This window comes from Numida meleagris, chromosome Z (genome assembly GCF_002078875.1).
Source record: "Numida meleagris isolate 19003 breed g44 Domestic line chromosome Z, NumMel1.0, whole genome shotgun sequence".
NCBI lineage: Eukaryota > Metazoa > Chordata > Aves > Galliformes > Numididae > Numida > Numida meleagris.
In genome coordinates this window covers 58,990,350-59,008,802 of record NC_034438.1, presented here as the reverse complement: position 1 = coordinate 59,008,802, position 18,453 = coordinate 58,990,350, and the positions used below count along the sequence as shown (strand labels likewise).

The window sequence follows — 18,453 nt, the reverse complement described above, 5'->3', positions numbered from 1 at the left end:
GGGGGGAGGGCAGGAGTAAGGAGCTGGGGCAGGGAAGGTCCCTTTCTAAATCTTTTAAGTACCTGAAATGAAAAGGACTTAAAGGCTAACAATTAAGTTACAGACAGATCTCAGATGCCTCTTGCACTTGAAAGAAATGGCGTAGTCTGCCCGTTCAGTAGTGGACTGCTATTTCAAGAGGTTAAAAAAAAAAAAAGGAAGAAACACATCATGCTACCTATCACTGTTTTTATTAAACTAAGTGAATTCAGGAAAGCATTAGCCAAAGGACACTACTCTCTGTTGTTCTCTACAACTGCTTTTATCTGAAAAACACTACAAACAGGTGAAACTCTGGAAGTTTTATCATGGGCTTTTACAGTACTAAAAATACAATGAGAACTACTGTAGAACCATAAAAGGAATACCTTTGTCCCTTTTTTATGTGAGGCTTCAGAATTCATAAATACACAGTACCAGATGTGGAAAAAAGCAGGCAAAAATAAGTGTATGAACTATTAGAGTTGAAAATACCAGCACATTGTGCTTCTATGGGCCCAAAATGTTAGTGCCGAACAATGCAACATATTAAAATGTAGTGACAGCACAAGAGGAAATGGTTTTAATCTGGAGGAGGGTAGGTTTAGATTAGGCATTAGGAAGAAATTCTTTACTGAGCATGCTGAGACACAGGTACAGGTTGCCAGTGGGATTATAGGTGCCCGTTCCCTGGAAGTGTTCAAGGCCAGGGTGGGTTGGGCTTTAAGCAACCTGCTCTAGGAGGTGTCCCTGCCTACAGCAGGGGGTTGGAACTAGATGATTTTACAGGTCCCTTCCAACACAAACCATTATGATTCTATGAAAATATTGCATTCTAGTTGCTAAAATGGGTGATGTGTACATGTACATAAAAACATATTGCTGTCACTTCAATCAAGAGTCTGGGAATTTCTAGAAATCATGAGACTTGTGAGGAATCCTGTCAAGGCTTCCACTGCAAGGAAACAGTATGACAGTCAAGACACTTAACAGGGCATCATTCAAATTTAAGGCTGCACAAGCCAAGTAAAAATATACGGAATGTGATCCATGCTGTGAAAAAGGCACGGAAGATTCTTGATGCAATTCATCTGTAGCTTTACAAGAAAAAAGTAGCTGCCTTATTCATTGCTGGTTCCACTTTCTAGTATTTTCTCCTGATATTTGACATATTCCACAATAAAGAACTCAGAAAGAGAGTATGTTGATTCACTTAGTTGGAGGTGCTTACTTCTGAATAGAGTGGTGGAGGCAGAAAGCGGAATTCTTGGATGTATGCAAATAATGGCCCTTGCAGCGCTCTCTCAAAGTCATCACAAGCAGCTATAGGTGGGAGGCTGGACTGTCTCTGTTCCTCCGTGACCACTTCTGCATAGCTGGGAGGTGCTGCAGGGAAAAGGTACACGCAGTTCGAACAACAGTTCTTATGCATGTCAGGATACACAACATGAGAAATATTAAACTTACTATTCCAAGATGCATCAGCAGGTAAATTACTTCAGTGACAAAAAAACTGCTGAATATGAAAGGCAGAGTAAGAAAGTGCTGTTTTATTCTAATATTGTACTCAAGTTTAAAAGGAGGCTAACATCTGCTTACTGTAGCTTAGTTATCCTCAAACCCTTTAAATCCTCATATCTGAAGCACAACACAAATACTGAATTTCTGTACAGATGGCATGAAGGAAATGAATGCAACCCTTGACTCTAGAAATGTATGACTTAGTGGTAAAGGGATGCTTATCAGATGTATGTGAGAACATAGGAAGGAGCTAATCCTTTGTTAAGAGATACGTCCCTTTGAAAAGAGTAGTATCTTCTCACTAAGACTTATTAAGACCAGTAAAAGACACCAAAAACTGGTTTTATTATGGGTTACAATGCCTTATAACCAAGGATGCAATTAGGATACTGGAGAGACAATTATTTCTGTACAAGGACAGTGGAATCCTGCGCTCTTGCCTTCAACAGCTCCTACACAGCTGGATGTCAACTACTTTTTCTAAATAGAAAGGTAAGGAGGAATTCTTATCCTCCACAGAACACAAGCAGGTGACAAGGAAGCATCCACAAGGGACTTCCTGGGGCTTCATTATTAAAGGATGTAATCTGGGTCTGTTAACAAGACAGCAGTGAACGAAGACGACAAAACTGCAAGCAACAAGACTAGCACATTGATTAGGATTTGTGTTGTCAAATTACCTTCCGGCCTTTCAGGCAAGGTCAGACCAAGCCAATTCATGTTCATGCTACACTGGCTGCTCACACTTGATGTCCTGCTACCAAATGGGTGTAGAGGGATGGTACCAATGACAAGTGGTAAGTTAAGGAATAAATCCATGGCTCCTGGAATATCAACGTAGACCTAAACAAAAAAGAGATGTATGACTACAGTGTATATTTGGGTTAGTACTTAGCCTGATAACTCTTTTGCCATGAAACTCTCCATTAAGAACTTATTTTTAACTGTCAGTTTTAGGGTCCACATCTCTAAGAAGACAAGTTCCCCAACTTATAAGCAGGAGTCTTAACATGAGTCTACACATGAAAATGTCATCTACTCATGACAAATTTGCATAGACAACACATCACAACTGTTTAAGAAATCATATGACTTAAGTCAAATTTAGTTACAAAACTCCTGTTGGGATACTAATACTAGGTATTTCTTTAGTAACTAGCATAAAAAGCTTTGCTAGGAGTTTTTAAAGAACAATGGAAACCAAACATGCTCTAGCATACCATCAGTGAATACTCCACACGGATTATACTACAGTCAAGGATTGAAGGAGAGACAGGTGGAATTTTCAGCACTTTCCCATTCCAGGTTTCTGTTTTGCCAGATGACAAAGATTCTCCACGCAGGTTGGCAACAAGCTGTTTGACTTCCTTCATTTTTCCCTTAGCATAAAATGCCTGTGTTTGGTAAATGGCTGCCTTTGGCACCACCACACGGGAAGAGCAGTTCTCAATCTCAGCAAAGATCTGAATTGATTCACCTGAAACAAAGCAGAATTTAATGTAATGTTGGGATTTACTAAGCAGCTTAAGCAAACTGCCACTTTCTTGATATATATATCAAGAAAATATATTGATATAGTGTTACAATGCACTAGACTCTGCTATACTTTCAGAAACATCCACTGATGCTAAAAGAAATAGGATAAGCAAGCATGAGAGCCAATCGAGGAAAAAAAAATTAAGGAGCAACTCAAATGGAAGCAAATGTCCTTCAACACTCTGGAAACACAACTAGAACTCTTAGTTCAAGAATACACTGAGAAGATGGTTAAATGTAGAAGACTGAGATGCTAAGAGTAGTTTTAATATTTTGTTTATATGAAAGCAGTTCTAAAAGGGAAGGAAAAACACTTCCTATAATTACTTTTGTTACGTACCTGGGGTGTAGCCCTTCCTTTCAATTTTGGCACTTAAGGATATTGGGCCTGAGGTACAAAACCAACAACAGAGAGTCTTTTCTTTTGTGCCTGCTTGGGGTGACTGTAAGAAAAGAACAACATTGGCAGTTTAATTAAGAGTTCTGTGAATCTGCTCGTGTATTTTAATCCATAGCTCAAAATTATTTGCTATGTATTTATTGTTACTTATTTTGATAAAGTTTCATTTATAATAAAAAACCTCAAGCAATTTAAATGGTGCTACACAGATACATAGCATGTCCTATTTCACTGCTCTTTCAACAGTTTTTTCTGCCACCCTCCGAACTATTGTCATTTTTAAAACAGTGTGTCATTGTGAAATAAACACTATGTATCTTGAAAGGCTTTATAGCCTACATATACCAACATATTGTTGGCAAAGCTTTCTACTGGAAGGCCTTCCCACTTTCCATTACACAGCATTTCAGAAACAATAACTAAGCTCAAGTACTATAACCTCGACCCTTCAGATTTCTTCTGTTTCTGAATGATCCTGTCTCATTTATAATGAACAGACTTTATTTTACAAGGCATCAGGATTTCGGACTTGATCCAAAGCCCATTAAAGTCAAATGGGAGTCTTTTGATTTTAATGGAGTTTGTGCAAGGCCGATGTTGTTTTTCAAGTCTGGTTTTTCACTCATACACACAAGAAACCTATTTCAATGGACTTCATTTTTTTCCCCTCCCACAGATTAGTTTGAGGAAAGGGGGAAAAAAAAAAGAAATTTTAAGCCAGATTGAAATCAGCTCTTTATTGAAAGCAGTTGTGATATTAAGATTTTAATAAAAATGACATTTCAGAAAAAGATCATATAGAATTGTGATAATTTCTCCCCATTAGTAGAAAACCATCCATATGGAAATTACACATGCCAGTACATTTTTCACTTTGCATTTTTAAGTTAGCAGTCTCTCACTAAAACATTCTTTGAAGTTATACTGTTCCTTCCATAGATCATTCAAAATTGAAGAGGAACAGTTCACAAAAATTTCCTTTTTGAAGACAAATTACAATTTAGTAGTATTAATTTTAAATCGACAAAGGTATCTTATATATCTTAAAAATTAAGCAACTCCAGGTACAGGATAACGTAACAGCAAAACAGCAGTAATTAAAGAGTTGCTGAACTGATATAATACTTAAAAAGATCAGCTGTTGTTAAGAAGTAGTAAATATGTATTAGATAAAATTCAATGTCGATATTCTTTCATGTATTTTACTTATTTTTATGCCAGAAAAAAAAAAGAACGAGTAATTCTGTCAGTTCTTACCAGTAATGAAGGAGTGTTGATATCTATATGTTCAAAGACTGTAAATTCCTTCTTTAATTTTACTGGTAGAAGCCAAGGCCTATGCAATTCGGCTTTCACCCAATAGCGCACACTGCCATGTCTGCCTTCGAATGAGGTAGCAAGTGGTCTGTGCAGGACACAAAGGTCAAAACTGAGTAAAATCTTTCTCACTCTTTGTAATAACGATATAATCAGATTAGGGATTAGTATGTAGAATTCTATTTTTAATGCACTGTAGTATTTAATGAAGCGTAACTTATTTGCAAAGTTTCCATATCTGAGCAAAATTCAAGATTAAAGATGGGAGAAAAAATCATCTCCAATTCACCCTAATTTAGTTTTGTATAGATTTGAAGAATCAGTTTAAGAATTGTACTAGGAAATGCCAGGAGAGTTCACATTTCCTTTAAACTTAAGAGGCCGCTTTCACATCCACCATGCCCTTTTAAGGCTGCATTAAGACTACCAACTTAAAATTAGCAACATTATCAACCGGTTTGAATACTGTACTTTTGAAATAATTGTTTATTGTTTGCTTGGCTGTTATCTCAGTGTCTTCTTTTAGCTGTTACTGAACACAGTAGTTTAAGTAAATCTTTCAAATGACAGTTCTGAATAGAGAAAGGTTATCAGAAGTACCTTCTAGTTCTCTTCTACTCCAACGAGACCAGTTTAAAATACATGCATATTGCATATAAAATACATGCATGCGTTTGTTTACATATTGTATGAACACATGCAAAATTGTCAAGACTACTCTGCCCTGAAACTTTGGAGACTAATAAAATCCTCTTAAGGGATTTGGAGGAAGACTACAAAGAAAAACCTCCAAACCTTCCACCTTTGCTTCTAACATCATAAAATGAAAAAATGAAAGATCTTTGTACTCCATTTATCTCTAAGTAACAATATTTTTCTTTCTTTTTTAATCAGAGAATTCTTGTATTTTCATTCTGAACACACAGTAGTATATAAGCAAATTACGTGCAAACCTTTTGTATTTTCTACTGGGAACACTACTAGCCATTCTAGTACTTCACTTAAATGATTCTTTGTCAGTTACAGGTTTAACATCTGTTTGCACTTCTGAAACATTTCTAGTCCTTGTTCATTGACTGAGCCCGTCTCATATCTTGACAGGCAAAAAAATAAAATAAAATCAAGAAAGCCCCTCAGTGTTTTCCTTCTTTCTACTGTTGCACTATTTTTTTTTAATTGACTTTGGAAATATTCCATTGATATGAAAACACAAGAAATAGTAAATAGGTGCCAAACTTCAGACCTTTAGGCTTTAATACCAGCCATTGTTTTTTCAAGTTATCAGAAGCTGGTTACACAACTGTTTTTTCAAGTTACTTACGAACAACATGTTCTAACCAATGGTTGTGGTACTTCAATTTCACAGTAAATATTTCACACGGATGTATTATCCTGCTTTTTCATCCCTTCCAAATCAAGGGAAGATAAGCACTACCATTATTACTTTCTGTAGTAGAGATTTTCACATAATGGCAAATTGCCTCTGATGATCTCCACGTACAAGGGTCTTTTTCAGTAGTCCAGCAACTATCTACCATAAAGTTCTATGCTGTTCACTTTTTATACTGACCCATGAGGTGGTTATGACCTGCAGGTTCTATTAAAGCCAGCAGCTCTAATGAACAGATGGTTTATCTGCTTTAGTGTTACGCACTTAGCTATTTCATGCAACATTGTCTGCCAAATTTATCCTACTTTAATGACTTCACTGCTTGTATTTTACAAGCAAAGGCTCCTTCCTCTCCCCTTTTCCATCCATTTTCAGACTGTCACCATCCCTCCACATTTTATATTGGAGCTTGTATTTTAGCTCTCCCTCTCGTTTCACTGAGACAAATGAGAGGAAGGATGGGAATGTTTCTCAGTTCTACCCATTTATCTGCTTATTTCCATCCAGCCTTTTCGTACAGAAACCAGCTCGAGAAGACACATCCTATTTAATCTGGAACAATCTCCTCTTTCATTGTTAGAGAAAACAGTCACTTCTGTCCCAGACTGAGGCTAGATAACCAAGCTGGGGTCTTATCACTAGTTCTGCTGGTCTGCAAGGCTCTATGGGTTATGTTACAAGGTATCTCAGCCACTCTGCAGGACTCAAGCCAGTAAAACTTCACTCCTCCTGGGAGGGGTTGAAGTATCAAAAGACATAGCCAGTCAGTACAGCTTGGTCAAGAGTGAGTGAGCCACCGGGCAGCAATGTGCTCCCATTTTCTGAAGTTTGAAAGCAGCCTCTTCAGCTGAAGGAGATGATGTCCTCTGCTGCATGCTGCAGCACAATTCCTGCCACCATTGAAAAGGTTTCCCCTCCACCCGAAGCAGGCGTGTCTGCAGGCATCAGCTGCCCCAGCAGCATGGTGTAGATAGGCACTTACGTCTGTGGAAGCTCAAAGCTGAATGCATATTCGTGCCTTCCTGAAGGGATCGTGTGAAGGCCTTCCTCAGAGTTGTCATCATCTAGGAGGCAAAAACGCAAAATGCTATTCCACTGGCACTCACTTTACAGAGCAAAGTGTATTACACAGGCATCAATTGCAAAACAAAAGGGATTAGCACCCTCATTGTGGTGCCTTAAACAGTGTCCCAGGAACTAGTTACCAAACTCAAGGTGTGTATAACCTGCTCACGTTCACTTGGAAGCAGAAAATTATTTGCTTTAATTCATAATCCTGCCTCTCAACACAGTCACAGCTGTCATTGCTGCCATTTCAAGACTTGCCAGAAAGATCAGTGGTAGAAAGCGATCTGATTTTCCACAATGATTCTCATTTAAAACTCAAGATGAAATACAGACAGCTTTAATAACACCAAGATCTCTTCCACTCAGCGCTAAGTCTGGCGTGTAAAATACATTTAGTAATTCAGTTCCTTTTTTTTTTTTAAAAAAAAGGGGAAAAAATCTACTGCCTGGCACCACTGTCCAGGAATTAATCACAAAAAAAAGAGATGGCCAAAGAACGTGTATGTATGGAGAGATGGAGAGGAACAAGACAAAAAAAGAAGTTGCCAACCACCACCTGCTAAGTGCCAGAGAAATTCAGAGCCACGGACAAGCAGCAATCTGCCTGATCAGTGCTGTCTAGAGCTAACCGATCAAGAACTCTAGGGATTAACACAATCTTCCTCATAGAGCAAATATTTGCTAGTTCCAGCAAGAAGACCAACCATCAGTTGTGGTCACAATTTCTTGTACTGCTCAAAACTCTACCACAGACTTGTGGTTTATTCGGGTATCATTACCATAAAACCAAAAAAAATGCTGACTCCATCAAAATCGGAAGTTGGGAGAAAAACAGCTGAGAGCACCTCCTGCCCAAGAGGCCGGGATATCCTAACAGGTACATTCCGATGGTCAGGGGACAACCTCTTATAGCCAGGAGCTGGAGGCAGTCATGGAGGAATGCCTGGAGATTTTAGGCTCCCACTGTCCTACAAAGATACGGCGTGGTAAAAAAACGGGCACATCAGCAACTGCTCAACAAACCGGGGGGGGGGGGGGAGAATCTCGAAAAACTGCTTAAAATGTACCGGAATAGTGAAAAACGAGCAGGGAGGCATCCACATAAATGCACCTCCAGCTCACCGCGACTGAAGACGAGTAGGCAAAGAGCTCTGAGGGGGCGATGCGACGGCTGCAGGCGGCTTTCACGTCGGTTTATTGTTTTACCGCACGTTTTCGCCCCGCACACCGCCCCGGCCCCGTCCTGCCAGCTCAGCAGTCCCGCCGAGCCGGGCGGCCACGGCGGAGCTGCGGTAAACAAGTGCTGAGCTGTCAATCAGCGGCCCGGCTGGAGCAGGAGAGGACCGGCCTAAACCGGCGCGAGCAGATCCCAGCCAGCCGCGCATATACATACAGTATACATTACACTCGCCGCAGTCGCTCGGCAGCTCCGCTCGCCGCCCAGGAGGGAGGAGGGAAGGCGGGGGCGGGGAGGGAGGAGGGAGAGGAGCCGCCCGCGTCCTGCTCGCCCCGCCGGCCGCGCCGCAACGTGCCGAGGAGAAAAGCTGGACCCTCCGGGGTGTGCATGGCCACCGCTGTCGGGCGGAGGTCGCGGGGGCCGGCAGCGGAGCCCGAACGGTGGGGAAAAGCACAGAGTCCCCCCGCGGCCGCCCTGCCGCATCCCCGAGGCTGTCCGGACCAGCGGCCCCTCGTCCCCCGCCGCAAGCCGGCTGCGGGCAGGAGGACCCGCGCCCTCGCCGCGGTGGCCAATCAGAGGCTGGCATCGCCTTAGCAACAGGCCAACAAACCGCGGCCGGCCAATCAGAGGCGCGAGGGGGCGTGGCCTCGGCCGCCAGCTGCGGGGCGAGGCGTGAGGCGTAGTCATTGAAACTCGGCCGCAGGGCCGTGCCGCGGCGGGCATCGCCTGGACCCGGGGGTGCTCGCTCGGCCCTGCGGGGCCCCCGCACCATCCTCCGGGCTTTGTTCCCCGCATGGCTGCAACGACGCACGGGCACGGCCGCAGGCTGCCGTAACCTGCAGGGACTTTGGTCCGGGGGAACTGTTTGTGAGGAGACAGCTCGGTGGGAGCTGGAGCTGGCTGCGTGGAATAGCGGTGTTAAAATAAAGCCGAGTTCTGATTCCCAAGTTTGATAAAATCGGTAAATTTTTAGGAAACTGTTAACAGCAATGCAGCCTGCAGGGAAACTTATCGAAAATCCCCGAAGAAAAAGGGAACGTTCCCTCCGTACACCGCACACTGCAGTAGATATGCAGAATGTTGGAAGAGAAAAGAAAAAAAAATAGCGAGCGGCTCCGAATTACATAACCAGTTTTAACATTATTTTCCTGTGCTAGGAATTAAGTCATCGCCACCACCTGACGCGCGCAGCCAATCTGCGGCGCCGAGCGAGAGCACCCCCCCCCTCTGCCCAGGACCGGTCCCAAACAGGATTGAACCGCTTCTAACAAAGGGTGGAAACTTCGCAAAAACAAGCGCCGAGTCCGCCGGACCGCCGCGGTGCGGCCGTGGGGAGGGGGCTGCGGCGGGGGGGAAGTGTGCAGGGAAGGGCAGCAGCAGACAGCAGGGCGAAAGCGGAGCGTGTGTGCGGGAAGTGTGTGCCCAATGGTGGAAACCGTCACATCACCGACCGCGGGGCTGCCGCCTGCCAGCGGGCCGGGCTCGGCGGAACGCAGCCCCCGGTCGAAACGGGGACCCGCTCCTCGCCAGTCGCGCTGCCCCTCGCTCCCCTCCGCGGCTCTCCCTCCGCGCGGCTCCCCGGCCGCCCCCGCAGGTTGCACCAAACCGGTTAAAACCAGAAAAGCATCTCCAAAAGCCGTGAGAGCCCACCGCGCCGCGAGGCTCACCTCTCTCGTGGCCGATGAGGACGTCCTTGTGGTTGAAATACTCCACCTCCTCCGTGTAGTTCTGCGTGTAGGCAGTGTTGGAGCCGGCGTTCCTCGACTCGGTCCAGCGCACCTTGGCGTGCCCGCGCGCGTGGATTTTGAGCGATTTCACTCTGATCTCCCCCGTCACTTCTAAATTGACCCTTCCTGAGACCGTGTCCCCGCTGGAGTAGACGGGGACGTTGCTGTCATTGAGACAGTCAAAGCTTATTGTCAAACTCTTCACCTTCCCCAGCACCATGGTTTATAGCAAAGTGTAGAAAAAGCTGACTGTAAAAAAGCGGAAGAAAAAAAAAAAAAAAAAAAAATTTTTCAACAGTTTAAAGAAAGAAAAAAAAAAAAAAAAAAAAAAAAAAGGAAAAGAAGAACCTAAAGCGAAAAGCGACCCTCGCCGCACACCGACCGAGCCGACCTACAGCCCCAGCATGGGGAGCGAGAGCGGGCGGGCTGGGGCGGACCCGGCCCTGCAGCGGATGCCGGCGCTCCGCAGCGCTCAGAGCGCTCCGCTGCCCGGCGCTCCGCTCCGCTCACAATGACGGCGCCGGAGCGCTGCCACCTCACTATAAGCGCTGTGACAAACAACTCCCCCCCACCCCAACTCTGCGGGCGCGCGCATGCGCCGCACGAGCGCCGCCGGCCCGCCCTCTGCCCGCCCTACTGCCCGCCCTCAGCTCCCGGGGGTACCCCGCCGCCGCTGCCTCACGGAGCTCCGGGAGCGCTGAGCGGTGTCAGCGACGTTGTTCAGGCTGAGAGCGTTTGAAAGCGTACTCCTTGTATTTGCCTGTTTTCTCTAGTAAAACGTCACCCTTGACCCGACACCTGGCGGGGGAGCTCACGCCTAACTTCGAACCGCCAACGTTCGGCCGCTGCCCCTGGCGTGCTGGCACCGTCTGTGTGCGTGCGCCACCGTGTGGCACACGGGCGCATCGACGGGAACCTGACGGGCGGGGTGGCGGGCGGTCCTGCCAGTTCTACCCGGTTCTGCCTTCCCCGTCGCAAAGACTTGGGGAGATGCAGCTCTTCCTTTTCCCATGTCCTCTAACGATCTGCACAGCTGAAAGACCCAACTTTGGTTAGCAGGCACCCACGTGGATTTATTCTTCTTCTATACATGTTGATAAGGAGGGGACCTGCTTACATTGATGGGATATGACACATTCTCATTTATTTTCTGATACGTATAATACGTTTTGTATCTACAGTTGTCACTCTGAAATTAATGCCTCCTATTTATTTCAATTACAGCTTCAACAAAGAGCACAGTAACACCATTCGATAGAGCAAATTCTCAGCTACCAAACACAGTCACCATCATTAGCTGTGCATTTCTGCCAGCCGTGACCAACAGTCTGCATTCCACGCTGGTAACAATCTGCACCCGCAGAGGTGACCCGCTGTCACTGTTGCTGTCACCGCTGCTGAAACGCACCACCCAGCACTTCGCTGTGTTCACATCCACTGCTTGGTCTCCATCAACGTTCAGCAAGTGTTGATCAGTGTCACTGCGTGCCACTTTTTCTGCACGGAGGAATAAAGTAACCCACCTTTGCTTCATTAACCCTGTAATGTCAGACGCTGTTTTGTGAGACTGCCCCTCTGCTGCCATCTGTCGCACAGCAACAAAACGTAACAGAATTTTGGTGCGAAGGTTCATTCTCTGCTGCCATACCACCAATATCCATCTCTGACATTGTGGACCAACACAATAAAAGAGGAGACGCAGCTTTTGGGGTAGCCCTCGTAATTCAGTTTTCCCATTCCAGGCTTGTTGGAGAAGAATAAAATACTTTGCTGTTAAATCTGCAGAGCTTGTGGTCCTAATTTGCCTCCCCTCTCCTTAGGACTGCTGTCTTTGGCCGAACCATTTCTGGATGCCTAGCCCCAGAACAACATGACTGCTGCTGTGATACAGGATGTGCTCCACGTGTTTCATGTGAGCTAGGTACTACTGATGAGCATGTGGGTCAGCTTCAGGTGTGTCATGATTTACTGATTTATGGACAGTTATGAGTCCTGGTGATATGTCACACTGGACAGCAGATGGCTTTTGTCATTTCTTGGGTTGTGTTTCTGGAGCAAAATGCAGTGGATGGTAACTTGCTTCTCAGACACACTGAACATGCTGCAAACAACTGATAAAGCTTTATTTCATTGCAACAGTGAGACACCTGCACTTAGGGGAAGTTTAGGGGGATTGCAGACATAGCTGAGCATTCTTAGATGTTTTTCTAAATGTGTAGAACTGAGTCCACTGAATTTAGTAGGACATTTGGATACCCATTCTATATACGAAACTGCACAGTCTTTGAAGCTCCCTAATTTCCATATATTGCTATGCTGTTGTTCTGAGTTAATTAAAACATATCCTTAGTGATCAGATGGGCAGATTTACATGAAAGTTGACCCAGTTTTCAACACTAATTCTAAATGCCTGTTAAAGATTGGTGGGAAAAAAAAACAACTATACATCAATTTGCTATTTTTCACATTCACTCTGAGCTATTATATATATGTGCTATTATGCATAACTCAAAGCATCTGAGATAGGCTCTGCTTTGAAATAACGTACGCAGTACTCCCATCAGGACACTTTCCTCTGTGTTGCTGATATTTGTTTTCGTTTTTCCACCTTCCTTCCCTAATATGTCTTCCCTAAAAACACGAGTCTCTTTCCTGTAGCCCTTTTTGCCCTTTCAGTAAGGAGAATGGATTGGGACAGCATTTCCTGTATCGCATCTCCCTGGTTATAGTAGGCACAGCTAAAAGCTCCCAAATCACAAGATTCTGCTAGAAATTAATTAGTAGTTGGTATGTTAACTTAAAGCCTCAGATTCAAGAATTGACATGACAAGGTAAAGAATCTCGTGTCTGGCAGAGACACTGATGAGTTAAGAAATGAGTTGGTTAAGAAGTGTGAGTTCCCCAGAACAGCTCAGAAATCCGGACACAAATGAAAGAATCCTCTACCATCCCCTGATCCCTTCACGTCTGAAGCTGCGCACGCTCCGCCTGGCCGGGTGCCGCACTCAGCCCTTTTCTCCGCTCACCTCCCACGCTTCCTGCTACCCGGGTTGTCCCGACTCGCCTGGGCCCGTGTCTCACCAGAAGCGCCGCCCGCCGCCTCCTCGCCGCTCTTTCTGGCCCTACGCAGGCTTATTGCTGGCCACCTTGTCGATCACCTTAACTTCATTAACAGTTACGTGCAATTTCAGTTGGCACCCCTCCGCATGTTAATTTGTGTAATTTCAATTTAGAGCACTGAGTGTATTAACACAGGCTGACACGATTTGGTTAAGCGTATGTTAGATATGATACAATTTAGATCAACGTTTTTGCAGAATGGTGTTGCGTTCACACGCATTCAAGCATTTCCAGTTCCGTCAGTAGTCATCCACACGCATTCAGCCCGTGTACGTTTTTTTCCCAGTCTTTGCGGTAGTAGCCCGTCCGTTCCATCTGCGTCCCGGTAACTCGGTGCCTTGCGCCATCCGGTGGTGAGTGCGGTGAGGTGCCCGCCCGGCCTTTCAGCTTCTGCCGGTGCGTGCCTGTAAACCTGTCACGCGGCAGGGAAATACTGCAGTCCTTGGCAAATCGCTTTCCCTTATCCTTCTGAATTCAGGACTCTGACACCCACTGAGATTCACTCGTCTGGCTTATCCGTTGCCACCTCTTGCTTCCCTCGTTCCTATTACAGATTGTCCCTCTTTCTAACTTTCAGCAACTGGTTATTACACATAGTCTAATTTCTAATAGTATCCACCCACGTCCTGTAAGGAGAATACCCCTGAATTTAAGCCCTCTGACTATTGGCAGTATTTTCTAGAGCAGTTTAGAGACTTAGAATCCAAATCTTTTCGTGTAGCAAGACATAAATTAGAACCTTAAACCAGATAGCTCCTGTAGAGAATTTTATCTTAGACTTATTGCCATAATTAGAACATTAGAAAGACACCATCATTGAAGGTGATTAGTATTCAAATTGGAATTGAAATACTGCTTTCTATAAGCTGTATTAACACTAAAGTGAAATCATTGTGATGACTTTAAATAATCTGCTTCTATTTAAATGCAGAAGTTACTATGAAATGTGACTAAAGTAGGTATTTAGCAGCTATTCTCAGATTATCAGTTAATTGTAAATATTATTGAACGTTTTCATGACTTCCCCTTCCCCCCCCCCCCCCCCCCCCAAATGAACTGTCCTTGGGCTAAACATTATGTTTTTGTCAATCTTGAAACAGGATTTTAAAAGTTGAATATGAATATGATAAAGTCTTACCACCTTAAATTAAGACTGGGTACTGAAGACTTAGTTTTTACGCAGTTGGGTTGGTTATTATTTGTCAGGAGCCTCCCATAACTTTTATCAGGCCCTCAAATTGGTACAGCCTTGGTGGCTGGCTCAGGAGATCACTGCTTATGAAAGTGAGCACTTCTCTTGTTTTCTGGGCCTCTCACGTCCAGCCAGAGGCCTATTTTTTATTGGGCAAATTTAAGCATTATCTTCTCGTACACAGTTCGCTTCTTCTGTCCAGATAATCTGTGATGATGACCTAAACATTCAATTTACAAAGTGTAATTAAAATACGCATGGTGTAAATCACTGTGGAAAGATGACTGTAGCACATAAAATTCATTGAACGTTCTTTGTGCAGACAAATAACTTTATTTCTGACCTATTGTCTTAAATTTCCTGAAGCCTTGCACTCAGATGAGGTAATTATTGTGTTATTAGTTGACAACACACTACTTTAGTGTTTTTGCTTGCTAAGTTCTCTAGATACAGAAAGATTATAAAGTTTTAAAAAGTTAGGTCAAAATCTTTTTTTTTTTTCCCCTCCTTTTTTTTTTTTTCTTTTTTTCTGACAAAACCCAGGAAGGCAATGCTTTATTACTGGAGTCAGTAGCTCTGAAGAAGATGGCAGTATTCCAGCCTTTATAAGAAGATAAGGATCAGACCTCACTTAACAAACCTTTTTCTGAAACTGGCAAATTCTCCCTTTTGTGTCCTGTTTTTTCTGGGTCTTTTTTGTTTGTTTGTTTGTTTTGTTTGTTTGTTTGTTTGTTTGTATGTGTGTTGGAAAGAAGGAGAAAAGAAAAGGAAAAAGTTTGTAGAAAATTATGGAAAGAAAACAATCCTGGCTTGTTGGGTAATACTGACTGCATTGCTTGAGAATCTTTACTGAAAAACTGAACATTTGTACTGAGTCATCTCCATACAAAATGCTGATCCATCTGAACTGTTCTGTCATCCGTGACTGCAGGTGTCAGCGTGATCTGCTCTGTTTCTGAACAGTTCACCGATGCAGATCTTACCCTGAGGATTTTGGCAACCTAGAGTCACACTTGTTCATGTCACAGGCTCTGGAAGAAGGATGGGGGTGTACAAATGGGAGGCATTTAGGCCACCACATCCAAAATCAATCCTAAAGCAGTCGTAGATCCAGCGGTATGTCTCAGGCCTTTGCGCTGGTACAGTCTGCACTGGAGTTCAATTGTTAGTACAGTGGAACAGAAATGAAAAATCTTTACTAAGTGTCACAGATGGAAACAAGTCACAATACACTTCACTTGTAAGAGAGGAGCAGGACTATATTTAAATATATTTATTGATATAGTACGAATATATTGTACTGATTTAACAGCAACTTAGCAAGATTTAAAATGTCTGAATACACTTAATTATTTACTGCATTAGAAGGTGTCCATATAGGTGTCCAACATTTTGGCATGCCTGGGCTGCAGTGAGTGAAGGGGAATTGTTCTGGGCCTCATATAAAAGATATAATGTAGTTAATGTATATAAGTAACAAAAGGGTTTTTTTTTTTTAAGTATTCTAAAATTTTGAAATATGTACTGTTTTTTCTCGTAGTTTACATTTTATCTGTTTTAGATTTTATCATAAAACATTTAACTTTTTATCTTACTTTCCCATTTAAAAAAAACCATAGCCATTAAACACACAATTCAGTAAATTTACAAATTCTGAGAAAAAGTGAATAAATGTAGGCATAACGTGCATCCTCTATAAACCTGCCTTTAGCATGCTTGGATTAGCAAATTGACAGGTGTTTGTTTAGGGAATTATTACTTGTATATTGCCCCCATGTGGTCAGAATAGCAGAAACACTAATCAAGTACATATTGCAAAACTAATTGAAAACATATCACAAGTTGTTTTGTGTTTTGGTGAGATTTCTGAGACACTGAAAATTACAAAATTTGTCAGCTCTGAAATATCCAGTATTCTGGATATTTCTTCTGCAGTGAATGTGTTAACTTATTACACGATTGAATTATTTTATGAAATAACATGCTCAAGTTTAATAATCAAACAAGAAAACTTATATTTCTGCTTAATAACAAACATTTCTTCACATGCACACACGCGTGTAGGTAGGTTGAAACATTATTATGGGCAATCACTGTGCTTTACTGGCCAAGAGGCATGGCATCTTGATGTCAAGGTGCAGAGAATCTCTGCACAGATGTAGCCTCGAGAGACATCCCTGAGGGGAGATCCTGCCATACTGGAGAGCTGAAAATATTCTCATTCATACTGCTTTTGCACCTTCTCTTTCCATGCTGACTATTTTTTTCTTTCAAGCAACTTGCAGAGAAGTCTTGTAATGAATCTGTGTACATGAGGTACACAGGTGCTTTCATCACACTGTCTTTTGCAACATCCTGTAAAGTAACTTATATTTGGACCGGGTTTTTTAAAAAATTATCAAAAAGAGGCTACATGACAGGCATTTTTCCTCTCACCTTTCATTTGGTTCATCAAAGGACACTACTGTGCTTGTCAGTGTTTCAAAATGGAAAATTACATACTGTTATTTTACCTAAAGAATTAACCTGTTGCACATTTTGGTAAGCAAAGAATGCAGGAGAAGTGATGTATTTTATTAGACTCATTTATTGTCTGGAAAAATTAAAAAAAAAGACCAGCTCGCAGCTCGCAGCTCTCGGCTTTGTTTCAGATCTTCAGCAATGCAGTATTTTTAGAAAGCCAGCTACCCTGACGAAAGCTGAATTCTGTTTTAGGCCATTTATCTTCTGAGCTACAGTAATGAGCACATCCAACCTGCTTTTATTAGTGAGATAAGCACTTTAGTGATAACTGTGATGGTTATAGCTGCTGGAGAAGTTGTAGTGATTATTTCTGCTTATTTCTTGCCCCTTCAGGCAGAAGGGATGCATCCCTCGGCTCTGCTGGTGTGTGCTACTAAAAAGTGACAGCGCGGACCCTGTGCATGCACTGCCAGCTCAGCACGGGTGTGACGAGTATCTTGGGGATGTGCAGAAATACACACAGGGCTCAGCACCACAAGGAAAGACTTCCCAACCACACCCAAACAGAAATGGCACTTCTGTGTTGGATGTGGTGACTGGGAGTGTGAGCATAAGAGGACTTGTTCTGGACCTTCAGAGTGGGACGAGGCACAGATAGGAAGGGAATTGTGAGAGCCCAGCAATGTGTTGTGAGCACAAGTTGTGGGAGGAGCTGATTTAGGGGGTTCTGGTGTCTTTTGGCAGGCAAAGTAGCTTCACTGAAGTGCTTGTGAGCAAGGGAAGAGTAAAGAGGGATAAGAATACTAAGATTCCACCAAATATAATTTGTACAGGGAAATGGGTACTTACCCCTTTTGTGGCTCATTGTGTGTCCCACTTCTTTTCACACAACCTGACATTCCAGAAATCACACTATGTTTTTCCCTGTGAGAAGTTTTCCTCTATCCAGGTTGCATATCCCAACTAAATAGATTAACTTCCTGCTACCCCAACTCCAGCAGCTCTGCATGGCTGATCTGTGCCCTCAACAAAGTCTGTGGACTACCATAGGAACCTGTACATTCACCTAGCCCTGCTTATGGGTTTCATTCTCAGATGCTTAATTGCTGTGTTTGGACCTGGCAGAAGTGTCTGCTAGGCATTTAAGTGAAACATTGCAATATGTTGTTAATTTTCCCTCGAATTTTCCAAGCACCACCGGTTTTTTCATTCTTCATTTTATTGGATTGTGTCTTTTGTGCTCAGTTGCAGTGACTCATGATTTTTCACAGCCATGCTGGGTGAAATACGAGTCATTGAATGAATAGCACTTTGATTAACATCCAAAATGATTTGAGTAACACTGATATGGATGAAGTCATATGCTGAGATGAATCACATTACTTTTTTCTCTTTCATTCCCTTTTCCATCTGTGATGAAGATAAAATTATTCATCAATGAGAGAAACGCTTCAGGCTTTCCTCCAATACCTTACTCCAGGAGATGAAGCGTTTCTTCCAGGTGTAGTCCCATACATTTCACTG

General features: G+C 43.2%; 1 protein-coding gene across 1 annotated transcript in view; it reads right to left on the bottom strand.

Annotated features, from left to right (window-relative positions):
• Positions 1–10,435, bottom strand: part of ARRDC3 (arrestin domain containing 3) — a 13,622-nt gene extending 3,187 nt beyond the window's left edge. The window contains exons 1-7 of the mRNA XM_021380244.1: positions 10,095–10,435; positions 7,165–7,246; positions 4,733–4,880; positions 3,416–3,518; positions 2,760–3,016; positions 2,220–2,382; positions 1,250–1,404 (exon numbers count right to left, since the gene is read on the bottom strand). Of these exons, the coding sequence (XP_021235919.1) occupies positions 1,250–1,404; positions 2,220–2,382; positions 2,760–3,016; positions 3,416–3,518; positions 4,733–4,880; positions 7,165–7,246; positions 10,095–10,374 (1,188 nt within the window). The 5' untranslated portion in view covers positions 10,375–10,435. The remainder of the gene's footprint in view (positions 1–1,249; positions 1,405–2,219; positions 2,383–2,759; positions 3,017–3,415; positions 3,519–4,732; positions 4,881–7,164; positions 7,247–10,094) is intronic.